Source organism: Ambystoma mexicanum, chromosome 13 (assembly GCF_040938575.1).
Source record: "Ambystoma mexicanum isolate Mex_15411 chromosome 13, UKY_AmexF1_1, whole genome shotgun sequence".
NCBI classification, from domain to species: domain Eukaryota; kingdom Metazoa; phylum Chordata; class Amphibia; order Caudata; family Ambystomatidae; genus Ambystoma; species Ambystoma mexicanum.
Window position 1 is genome coordinate 160,233,807 of NC_090938.1, and position 12,500 is coordinate 160,246,306.

Sequence of the window (12,500 nt, forward strand, 5' to 3'; positions counted from 1 at the left end):
CATAGAGCCCACCCCTCATCTCTGTCATACTGGGAGAACAGCAAGAGAACACTGAGCATGACACCTGGTATCATCTCAATATCACATTGAAGGTATGAGAGACATCATGCACTCAGACAACCGTATCAAATGTACCCATGAACTGATGCGGTAGACAGTGAGCTTGCAGACACCAATAGACAGAAGAACTATACATAAAGTCTGACAAATATGAAGTGATGTCATGAAGAAGAGAAGATAAGTGGATGCACTAAAGTTGATGTATGGCTATCTAGATAATGAAGATGTGACTAATGTGACAAAGTAAACATAAATGCAAAGATGAAGAAAACTATGTACACATGGAAGATAACTAACAAGAGATGCAGTAGATGTATACACCCAGAAATGCAAGTTAGATAAGACAATGTAGAAACTTGCTGAATTAGGAAATTTATAACGCGAGTAAAGCAGCCATGTTGAGAAATGGATATCGGCATCGGATAATAGTAAGTGAGAAACCTTGAGGAGAAAGACCAAGGCTGCAGAGCTGACAAGCATTGGAATAAAGATTTGAGCAAGAACAAAAGATGTTTGTTTGGCTGAGAATCAAGGATACCGCGTAAGAAAGCAACTGCAAGGCACCAAAGGAGGCAAAGAGGATAAGCTACATGCGCAGGACATATTTCTCTTAGATTAAGTAAAGGAGTGAATAATTGTTAGTGCCAAGTATTGAACAATGAAAGATGCAGAAAGCACATGCAAGATGAAGAAATCAAGTCTCCAAGGGCCACTGAGAGTAATAGCACTCAATATAATTGAATCATAGAGCACTAAATAGAAGGACAGAATGGACAAAATCATGGGGCCTCATTATAAGATTTGCAGAATGGTTTAACGGGTGGCGCTAATGGAGGCGGACCCATTAACTCCATACCACAAAATTACGAGGTCCCTTCGCGGGACCCGGTAAGGATGCCTGGTAAAACCTGGCGTCTATACCGGGTCCCGCTGGTGGACCAGGGAGCTAACAACGGGCCGGTCGTAATCGTCCCGTTGTTAGCTCCCTGCACCCATTCCCATTGAGCCCTATGGGGGCTTGAATGGGAATGGGGAAGGTCCGGGCCCGGGTGCTTCCAAACTCGGAATGGCCCCGTAATTCCCCATTCAGGGAACCCGGACTGGGACCCGGTTTTGGAGGTAGCTATGTCAAAGCCGTAATGAGGCCCATGGTCTCCTCACACGTGGTACAAGACCAGAAAACAAGGCAAAAATACACTTTTCACCGCTCTGTGAATCAGGGTGTTTGTTGGCAGTGCAAAGTGACTTTGCACAGTTCTAAACAATACATGAATCAGTCCCTTGGTCTCCAGGTTCTCTATTTTCTGGGAACCAAACAGAAAGATATTCTTTCCCTAATGGAAAGCCCTTTTCTACAAAAGAAAGTCACTAGGGGGTTCAACTATATAACAGTCCTCCGCCTAGAATCCTACTCTAACCTAACCACTTCCCTGTCTCCTGACGAAAACAACAAACACCCGCAGACTTTGGAGATATTAGGTTCTAAGCACTGGCGTAATAGGGCACCCAAAGCCCCTGTGGTGTGGGGGGCCCATGCTGCCCATACCCAGCAGGGGGCCATTGTGCGGTTGGGAGCCCCTTCAGCAGGGCTTGCAGGAGGGATCCCGCATTTTGTGTTACTCCTTTGGTTGGAAGGGGTGGCTGCTGACATCTGATACCAGTCCCCAATTGGGACCCCATTCGTGTCCCCTTTTTAGAGAGGGTGTGTGCCCATATTTCCAGCTCAGAGTATACAGTTCTTGCTTGCGTGATCGCTGTCCAGAGGCCCCAGCCCTGAATCTATCTCTCTGTTTCTTTCCAGTTCCTCTGAGACGCTTCCTGACTCTCCCGCGTCGAGATTCGGTCAGTCTTTCTTCCTCTTCACTTTTCTCCTTCTCAGGCACCACTCTGGGGTCCTCTCCACTCTTCCCCACTATCGGGTGTCTCTCACTCCCCGTTCTGGGATTATCTCTGGTTCTCCTGACTCTATGGCGTTCCTCTTTCTTCTTCCTCACTCTGTGGTTCTCTTAGTTTCTCCCATTCCTTGGCGTTCCTTTTTCTCACTGCACAGCCGAGTGTTTTCTCTATCTCTCCCCATTCATGGGTGTTTCTCTTTTCTGCTCCCCACTCCAGCATGATCTCTGTCCCAAATCATTCTGGGGCTTTTCTCCTTCTCACTCCCCTGCTCCAGGAAGCTTCTCTTTCTCAATCCCCACTCTTTCTTCCTCTCACTCTCTTTTGCCTGCCACCCTCTCCCATTGAGCCACTGTATACCTGGCTGTCTTGAGCGGTGCTTCTGGGGAAGGCCATGAGGTTGGGGCAGCTAATTTCTCTTGGCAGAACCACTTACACGACTCTTAAATTAAACTTTGCAGCGGGTGGTCCGGCTCTATTCCCTCGTACTTGCTGATCCTTCTCGGCTGAGTCACTTCCGTGACTTCTTAGCAGAGCTCTGTGTCTGATGGTCGAGATTCTGTTCCCTTCGTCTTGCGTCCTGTCAGTGCCACACTGGTGGTAGCTGGGAGCTGCAGCACCCTCCTGGTGTGCCTCCATCTCCGCCATGCTCACAGTGGCATTCTCCCTTTCTCTCTGGCCAGTCCTCCATTGGACGCCTTCCTGCGGTTAAACTCTGAGGGTTTGGTGAAATCCTCCTGTGATTGGTTGTCCCAGAGAGGCTCCACCAGGGGCTGGTCAGAGTTAGGGGTGTATAAGATCATGGTAAACACATTCCCTGTACATACTACAGGGAGGGAGGAGTGGCATTCTATATCCCCACTGGGTGTCGTGTCCCCTAAGGGGGTATCACCTCCAGAGGGATCCTGGTTACCCTGTCCCATAGGGAGTGTTAAGCATAGCTGGCGGGTGGCTCCCCCTTGGGGGAGGTGAGGATCACACTGGATTTGTCACAGAACATACCAATTACTGTAGAATATTATTTTTAACAAATACGGTTGTATTATTGAACCATTACGTTAATATTGCACACTGGGCTTGGTGCTTATTTTATTAAGCTGTACATGCTGTCCACAAACTAAGAAATCAACAGAAATAGATCTGGGATTAAGAAGTGAGTGGAAACAAAGGACACTAACTAATTGCAATTCGAAATTTGTAGTTTATGCGGTATGGTGCCCCTGTAGAAAAATCTATATAGGGAAGAATAAAAGGAAAATAAAAACCCGGATAATGGAACATAAGAGTTGCAGAAAGAACAGAATCCACTCTGCACCTTTGGTGGGGCACTTTATTGAAATGATACATAAGGCAGACGAACTTAAGTGGTCTGTAGTATACCAGGTGAAAAAAAGCAATGACATCAACATTGATAGGAAGAAACTCCTGTTGAAAGAAAGAGAACTGACCTTCTTAACAAAAGGCCTGGAAACAGGCTTGAATGAGAGAGTAGAGTGAGGAGACTTGACAACATCTGCCGGCTGTGAAAGTCAGTAAGTAAGAGAACCTGCAACCGTAACCTGTTATCCCCGTACAAAACAGAAATCGTGATCTAGCCCTGAAGAATAGGGAAAAGGGATTAGTAAAATCCCTCCTCTTTACTTGCATGAACAAATCTGACAAAAGAGAGAGTTATATTTTACTACTAAAAAATCTCAAAATGATAAAGCCAGTCACGCTTCAACTCTCCATAAAAGCTTTTTATGAGGAGGTACCTTCCAGTGAGTAAGAAACCATAAAGTAGATTAGGGAAACACGAAATAGGAGCTATGTCACCCTGGATGAATGACAACAAGGACTAGCAATTCGAATTCCACTTGTTTATACACTGGGGGAGGAGAGAACTAAAGCACCCCGATAAGATGCCACAGTAATCCAATTATCATGTCATCCAACTCTGATAGAACGTGTGGAAGAAGAAATAAGTAATGGGCACATTCCATTGATGCACCATTAGACATGAGCCAACATACCTGACGTTGTTTGCAGGACGGGCTAGGATAACGAGATGCATCGAGCATATTAGAAAAAAGGACCTAAAAATATAGGACCAATGACGCGGAAGTAACTACGCGGAGACGCGTTTCATGAATAACGTTTAAAAAAATGCGAGAACAGCACCGAATGTGAAGCGGGTACGAGACCATAGACTGGCAAGGACTTCCGGGTTGAGCGAGAGACAACGAACGCTACCAGAGACGAGAGAACGCCGGCAGCTATTCGCGAGACAGAGTGGCCTTGGTTCCGACGTATTCAAGGTAAGGAAACCCACCCAGCTAAAGATAGATATCAGAGAGGGTTGGAAGACTGGTGCATGTAATCGTGACAGAAAGAATGTTTTGCTCTGTCTGTCCCATTAGGTGGATGATAGCCTCAAACACAGAAGCTGACAAATATCAAGTGGGGATGTGAGGAAGATCGGGAAACTAACGTGCAGCTCCCTATCCTGGAGTAAGTAATTAGTATAGAGCGGGAACAGTGTAACCGTAGAAATTGCAGCTAAGGACGTGAAACCAACATACACTATTGTGTCCCCTCTTTTAATATAGAATAAAGGAAGAAAATCTACTCATGAGAAGGAACCTATGGGATCCTAGGAAGAGCTGGGTTGTGCCAATAAGTAGAAGCCGCATAGTAATCCATAATCCGGAGAAGAGAGTACCCCGGTGGATCGTGTGATTGGGATCACACAATTAAGGTATAAAACCTAATGATATGGGGACAGATGAGGTGCAGGTTTGACGTAAGATGGAAAGAAGAACATAATCCTAATGGATGACCGAATGTGTTAATTATCTTATGAAATAGGCAAAACAGAAAGTGTATAAATGCCACGGATATATGCGACTCCAGAGACAAACATTTGAGATAAAGGTCGAAGACGATAAATAAACCCACATACCAGAGCTAGGAGGTAAATAGTGTACCCCGGTAGATGCTGAATTGGTATAGACAAACAAAAAAATGTGTATTTAATGCCTCTCGAAGAACAGGGGAATTAATGTTGAGTAGTGATAGGGATGGTTGTGATGAAAATGGTACACCCCTCTAAGAATTGTGTCAGTGCCTGTACTAGTTTCCTCTACCAAATTATGCATGTTAATGACAAATGAAAGGAAGAAGACAGTATAAAATGCTCCCTTTCCTGGTAAATTGTATACCCCCAATGTAGCAATGAAACTACAGTGAAGTTGGTTGAATAATAAAACCAGTCTTTATATACTTGCTTCTCATAGATATCCTCTTGGAATTCTGGCCCAGACACAAGATGTATGGGAGTAGAAGATAGACTTTTTTCACCAAGAACTCCAAAAAAGTGCAAAGAAGACCACAATGGCTAATACATAACAAACTGTGATAGTACGAAAACCCCTGAAGAATTTCCTGAATTTGTAATAAACAACAAAGGAAAGAAACATGTTGGGTAGTGTTGATTGTTGAATGACTGTCTTTATGGGTGACAAAGTATGGATGAACAGAAGGGTTTGGGAATATTGATTCCCCTGTTAGGATAGATAATTGTTTACAATAGACTGGTAATTGAAAAATGTGTCCTTTTGATGAATTGTATAAAAGAGAATCAATGTACTCGGTAACAGAGTGTTGTGTATGTATTTTTTGGGACAATAGCGTCTAAATTCTTAGTAAATGTTTAAGAATTGGTCTTAGAAAAGAGTTAAATGTGTTTTATTGAAATGCTTTTATAAATTGATAATAAATTGATATTTTTGATTAAAAAACTTGTGAAAGAGTATGTTGTAATTTAATGAATAAACAACATATATGACTGAGCCAGATGAATAAGGAACTGGAGAAGCAAGGGGCCCTTTAAACAAATATTGTTGTAGTTTTAGTCAGTCCATTATTCCCCAGCTGGCATACTCTCACTATGCATGGAACTTACCCACAGTGTCCGTGGACTTGAACATCCTAAAGAGTTTGGGCTGGTGCACCGCAGATCCATACACTGTAATATTAATAGAATGCCCTTCTGGGCCAGTGGGTGGGTTCTGTGGCACCTATACAAAAGAAAAGGGAGTTATTTACACTGATAGGAAGACTCTTTCATAGAAAATCTCTCAAAAGTGGCAATACTTTTCGCAAACCCCCAAATCAAAGAGGGCAGGCTCTTACCAAATGACTCCAAACAACAAGCAATGCACCTAGTGGGTAGTATTGCGTCTGATGAATGCAATGCCCCTGGTGCACATTCCTTATCTTTGAAATGTCCAGCCACCAGGGTGGGAACTGAGAAATTTGAAATCAGTGTCACATGGCGCTGGGTGTAGCAACCCATGCCTGCGGTGCAGCGAGGGCATGCCTCACGGCTTCCACCAGACGTGACAGTGTCTAGGGTATAAAAGGCACCATTCCCATCTCGTCACACGGGACCAGGGATCATTCCAGGGTGACTCTGGGAACGAGGGAGAACAGATAAGGTATCTGCAGAGGAGGCATCGTACCCACCAGAACCAATGTTTCCCGCAAGGTACGTAAGTTGTTCTTTGAATGGGTAGTACATCCTCTGTAGAGTCTTTGGGCCTCATTACGACCCAGGCGGCCACGGAATAAACGGTGCCAGTAAGGGACCGGCACCGTTCATTCCAGGCCGCCCTATTACGAGGTCTGCAGCAGGAGCCGCTAAGGAACGCCTGATCAGACGTCCTTAGCGGGACCTGCTAGCAGACCAGGATGCTAACAACGAGCCCGTCATTAACGGGCCCATTGCTAGCATCCTCCCCATTCCCATTGAGCCCTGTGGGGGCTCAAATTGGAATGGGGATGTACCGGGTCCCGCAAAAGGGATTTACCAGGCCCTCCAAGGTCGGAATGGCCTGGTAAATCCCCTTTTGTGAGATCCGGACCTGGTACCCGGTATGGGGGTAGCTAAAAGCAGCATGGCTCCCTCCATACTCGTAATGAGGCCCTTAATCTCTTAAAGATTGGCCCAGCTTTACCAATCTAACAACAAGGAAGTTGAAAGCCTTGGAGCAGGGGCATAGCCAGACTCAAGATTTTAGGGTGGCTGAAAGGATTTTTCATAAAGTGGGGAGGGGCACACGTAATCATCGTTAGCACCTGCAAGGTCGCCACCGGTTGTATCTTTGCTTAAAAATGCATAGGTGACAAATTACTCTTGGCAGTTAAGAAAATGTTCTGCATGTGGGTGATGACATTCATGTAAGCTGAAGAAGGTCTTTTACTTTGCAATTTGAAATTTGGCACCCTGGAACAATTACATTTCTACTACTTGTGAGTCAGTGAACGCAGGTCTCACCTGTGATGCTACTTTAGGCCATTTATTGTGAACATGTCAATGTCACGCAGAATTTCAATAAGAAAAAGACATTTCAATGTAGAACAACCTTTTCTGCATTGTATATAGGGTTTTGCACAAAACTGTAAAAAAGGTCACGAACAGCATATATAAAAAAGTTAGGGGATTTATTGAATTTTGTCCTCGGGAGATGAGTTCACCTAAAGCGTGACTTAGTCCTTAGTGAAAACAGTATAATGCCTGTTAGCCAACAAGGCCTGAGTTCACTGAGCTGCTGATGTGATGGCTATTAAGTTTAGGGGTACATATATGATGCATAACACCTCTGGTAAAGTTCTGTTAACTCCTTTTATTTTCAAGACTATGCTTTAGCAGCCCCAGTCACCTCCTCCAACATCAGCGCCTCCTTCTCTCTCTACCCTCCTCTTTCAAATCCATACATTCTCACTCTGTCTTCCATCTAGGGGCCAAGCAAAGTTCTATATGAAGATTATACCTACCTAAAGATTCTGAATGTTACCCACACAGCAGCATGTACCTTAACCTCACAATGTAACACACCTCCGTCCCTTACTACATTTGACCTTACATTGTAACAATGGCCACAAAGAAGGCAGTTTCCAAAGTGAGGTGTTTGAAGAAGTAGCTGTGCATTGTCTAAAAAGGTGGAGGCATCAGCTATGGCAAGAAAAAGTACAGGTCCCATTTCGCCTGCATGTGAGTCAGGTCTCATTTCGCCTGCATGTGAGTCAGGTCTCATTTCCCCTGCATGTGAGTCAGGTCTCATTTCGCCTGCATGTGAGTCAGGTCTCATTTTCCCTGCATGTGACTCAGGTCTCATTTCCCCTGCATGTGAGTCAGGTCTCATTTCGCCTGCATGTGAGTCAGGTCTCATTTCGCCTGCATGTGAGTCAGGTCCCATTTTGCCTGCATGTGAGTCAGGTCTCATTTCGCCTGCATGTGAGTCAGGTCTCATTTCGCCTGCATGTGAGCCAGGTCTCATTTCCCCTGCATGTGAGTCAGGTCCCATTTCGCCTGCATGTGAGTCAGGTCTCATTTTCCCTGCATGTGAGTCAGGTCCCATTTCGCCTGCATGTGAGTCATGTCTCATTTCGCCTGCATGTGAGTCAGGTCTCATTTCCCCTGCATGTGTGTCAGGCCTGAGTCAGGTCTCATTTCCCCTGCATGTGAGTCAGGTCTCATTTCCCCTGCATGTGAATCAGGTCTCATTTCACCTGCATGTGAGCCAGGTCTCATTTCCCCTGCATGTGAGTCAGGTCTCATTTTCCCTGCATGTGAGTCAGGTCTCAATTTGCCTGCATGTGAGCCAGGTCCCATTTCACCCACCTGCATGTGAGGCAGGTCCCATTTCACCTGCATGTGAGGCAGGTCCCATTTCCCCTGCATGTGAGTCAGGTCTCATTTCCCCTGCATGTGAGTCAGGTCTCATTTCACCTGCATGTGAGTCAGGTCTCATTTCACCTGCATGTGAGTCAGGTCCCATTTCGCCTGCATGTGAGTCAGGTCTCATTTCGCCTGCATGTGAGTCAGGTCTCATTTCCCCTGCATGCGAGTCAGGTCTCATTTCCCCTGCATGTGAGTCAGGTCTCATTTTCCCTGCATGTGACTCAGGTCTCATTTCGCCTGCATGTGAGCCAGGTCTCATTTCCCCTGCATGTGAGTCAGGTCTCATTGTCCCTGCATGTGAGTCAGGTCTCATTTTGCCTGCATGTGAGCCAGGTCCCATTTCACCTGCATGTGAGGCAGATCCCATTTCCCCTGCATGTGAGTCAGGTCTCATTTCCCCTGCATGTGAGTCAGGTCTCATTTCCCCTGCATGTGAGTCAGGTCTCATTTCGCCTGCATGTGAGTCAGGTCTCATTTCACCTGCATGTGAGTCAGGTCCCATTTCGCCTGCATGTGAGTCAGGTCTCATTTCGCCTGCATGTGAGTCAGGTCTCATTTTGCCTGCATGTGAGTTAGGTCTCATTTCGCCTGCATGTGAGTCAGGGTCCCATTTCCTCTGCACGTGAGTCAGGTCCCATTTCCCCTGCATGTGAGTCAGGTCTAATTTCCCCTACATGTGAGTCAGATCTCATTTCGCCTGCATGTGAGTCAGGTCCCATTTCGCCTGCATGTGAGTCAGGTCTCATTTTGCCTGCATGTGAGTCAGGGTCCCATTTCGCCTGCATGTGAGTCAGGTCTCATTTCACCTGCATGTGAGTCAGGTCTCATTTCGCCTGCATGTGAGTCAGGTCTCATTTCGCCTGCATGTGAGTCAGGTCTCATTTCGCCTGCATGTGAGTCAGGTCTCATTTCTCCTGCATGTGAGTCAGGGTCCCATTTCGCCTGCATGTGAGTCAGGTCTCATTTCACCTGCATGTGAGTCAGGTCTCATTTCCCCTGCATGTGAGTCAGGTCTCATTTCCCCTACATGTGAGTCAGGGTCCCATTTCGCCTCCATGTGAGTCAGGTCTCATTTCGCCTGCATGTGAGTCAGGTCTCATTTCGCCTGCATGTGAGTCAGATCTCATTTTGCCTGCATGTGAGTCAGGTCCCATTTCGCCTGCATGTGAGTCAGGTCTCATTTCGCCTGCATGTGAGTCAGGTCTCATTTCCCCTGCATGTGAGTCAGGGTCCCATTTCGCCTGCATGTGAGTCAGGTCTCATTTCACCTGCATGTGAGTCAGGTCTCATTTCGCCTGCATGTGAGTCAGGTCTCAATTCACCTGCATGTGAGTCAGGTCTCATTTCCCCTGCATGTGAGTCAGGGTCCCATTTCGCCTGCATGTGAGTCAGGTCTCAATTCACCTGCATGTGAGTCAGGTCTCATTTCCCCTGCATGTGAATCAGGTCTCATTTCCCCTGCATGTGAGTCGGGGTCCCATTTCACCTGCATGTGAGTCAGGTCTCATATCCCCTACATGTGAGTCAGGTCTCATTTCCCCTGCATGTGAGTCAGGGTCCCATTTCACCTGCATGTGAGTCAGGTCTCATTCCCCTGCATGTGAGTCAGGTCTCATTTCCCCTGCATGTGAGTCAGGTCTCATTTCCCCTGCATGTGAGTCAGGGTCCCATTTCACCTGCATTTGAGTCAGGTGTCATTTCCCCTGCATGTGTGTCAAGTCTCATTTCGCCTGCATGTGAGTCAGGTCTCATTTCCCCTGCATGTGAGTCAGGTCTCATTTCCCCTGCATGTGAGTTTGGGTCCCATTTCACCTGCATGTGAGTCAGCTCTCATTTCGCCTGCATGTGAGTCAGGTCTCATTTCCCCTGCATGTGAGTCAGGTCTCATTTCCCCTGCATGTGAGTCAGGGTTCCATTTCACCTGCATGTGAGTCAGGTCTCATTTCCCCTGCATGTGAGTCAGGTCTCATTTCCCCTGCATGTGAGTCAGGTTCCCATTTCACCTGCATGTGAGTCAGGTCTCATTTCCCCTGCATGTGAGTCAGGTCTCATTTCGCCTGCATGTGAGCCAGGTCTCATTTCCCCTGCATGTGAGTCAGGTCTCATTTCGCCTGCATGTGAGTCAGGTCTCATTTCCCCTGCATGTGAGTCAGGTCTCATTTCCCCTGCATGTGAGTCAGGGTTCCATTTCACCTGCATGTGAGTCAGGTCTCATTTCCCCTGCATGTGAGTCAGGTCTCATTTGCCCTGCATGTGAGTCAGGGTCCCATTTCACCTGCATGTGAGTCAGGTCTCATTTCCCCTGCATGTGAGTCAGGTCTCATTTCGCCTGCATGTGAGTCAGGTCTCATTTCCCCTGCATGTGAGTCAGGTCTCATTTCCCCTGCATGTGAGTCACCTGCGGGTATCGGATCTCCAAGCCCTTTAGGAACTGCCCCACAATCGGAATCTCAAAGAAAGAGCCCTGCTCGGGTCATGGCATGAAGATGCACAACGCTGCTAGGTAGCCCCCCAAGGTAGGAGCCTGCAGCCCCTCCCTCACCACGAATACCGTAAAATCCAAGACCTAGCCCGGGCGCCGGTGAAGGGAATCGATCTTCAGTTGGTTGCACCTCCATGATCAGTGCTTGTGGGTGCTCTGCCTGCTGGCCCTCACCCTAACGTTCAACACCTCTTCAGACAGGTGATTACCCTGGAACCATAGGCACTCGAGAGCGAGACCAGCAGAATTTGCCTGCCTCCTAAATCAACAAGCATGGAAAGACCAGGGTTCTCCAGCACACCCGCTGATCACTTTGTGTAAGTCTGCATCTCAGGATGTCTATGTCATTTCAATGAAAAACATTACTTTGTTGTAATTTACTTTGTGTACATTACTTCAAATTGTACTTTGATATTTTTTGTTCTGTTTCTTTTTTTTAAGGATTTCCCCCATTCTCCCTTCCCCTTCACTTCCACCCCACACCAACTCCCTCCCCATCCCCTTTTGTCCCTTAACCCCTCAAATATCTACAAAAATCCCCTCAAATATCTATACAAATTCGAAGTAATGTACACAAAGTAAATTACAACGAAGTAAACAGCGTGAGATCCATCCCTGACCTTCCATACAGCACCGGAAATAGCAGGGCATCCCCCAGGTTTCCCCGTACATTTCTTTTGAGAAGAAGAGGCGTCATTTCCTGTTGGTATGGGTCACAAACATATCCACCACCAGTATGCCCCACATTTTGAAAATCGGATCCACCACTGCATGGTGTAGCGTCCACTCATGCGACCTTGACTGCTTCCTGCTGAGAGCCTCCACGGTCACATTGCTCGCAGTGGCCAGATTGAAAGCGGGCACTAATATGTTCAGGGCAATCAGCCAAAGCCAAGGGGCCTAGGCCACCCTGCAGAGGTTGAAGGAACTCACTGCACGGTCTTCACGTAGTGCACCGTGGTGTTGTTGGTAGTGTTGTTCATCAGGGTCATCACTCTCTTGCCCAACTGCTGTGGTTGGAGGCCTGAAGGGCCAGGAGGATGGCCCTGAGCACCAGGTGGTGGATGTGGAGTGGGGTCTCCATCGCTGACCATTTCTCTCACAACTCTAGCTCATCGAGGTGGGCCTCCCAGCCCATCATCAAAGCATCCATGATGATCTGACCCGGAAAAACTGGGAGTGCAAACAGCTCACTGACCATTGAGTCACTCAACAGTAGTCTGTACTACGGGGACCCAGCCAGTTGGTGCCAACCCAACTGGTCAGAGATTTCTCTGGCAACGGCTCGCTTGAGGGAAGAGTTGGATTCATGATGCTATCAAAAAATAATGAATTAGTAAA

At 47.0% G+C, this 12,500-nt stretch overlaps 1 protein-coding gene across 2 annotated transcripts in view; it reads right to left on the reverse strand.

The window, feature by feature from the left end:
* The window catches only part of LOC138521017 (uncharacterized), a 124,532-nt gene that overhangs the window by 74,729 nt on the left and 37,303 nt on the right, over positions 1-12,500 (reverse strand). For both annotated transcript variants that reach the window (XM_069633524.1, XM_069633523.1), the window contains exon 4: positions 5,897-6,011. In XM_069633524.1, coding sequence (XP_069489625.1) covers positions 5,897-6,011 — 115 coding nt within the window. The remainder of the gene's footprint in view (positions 1-5,896; positions 6,012-12,500) is intronic.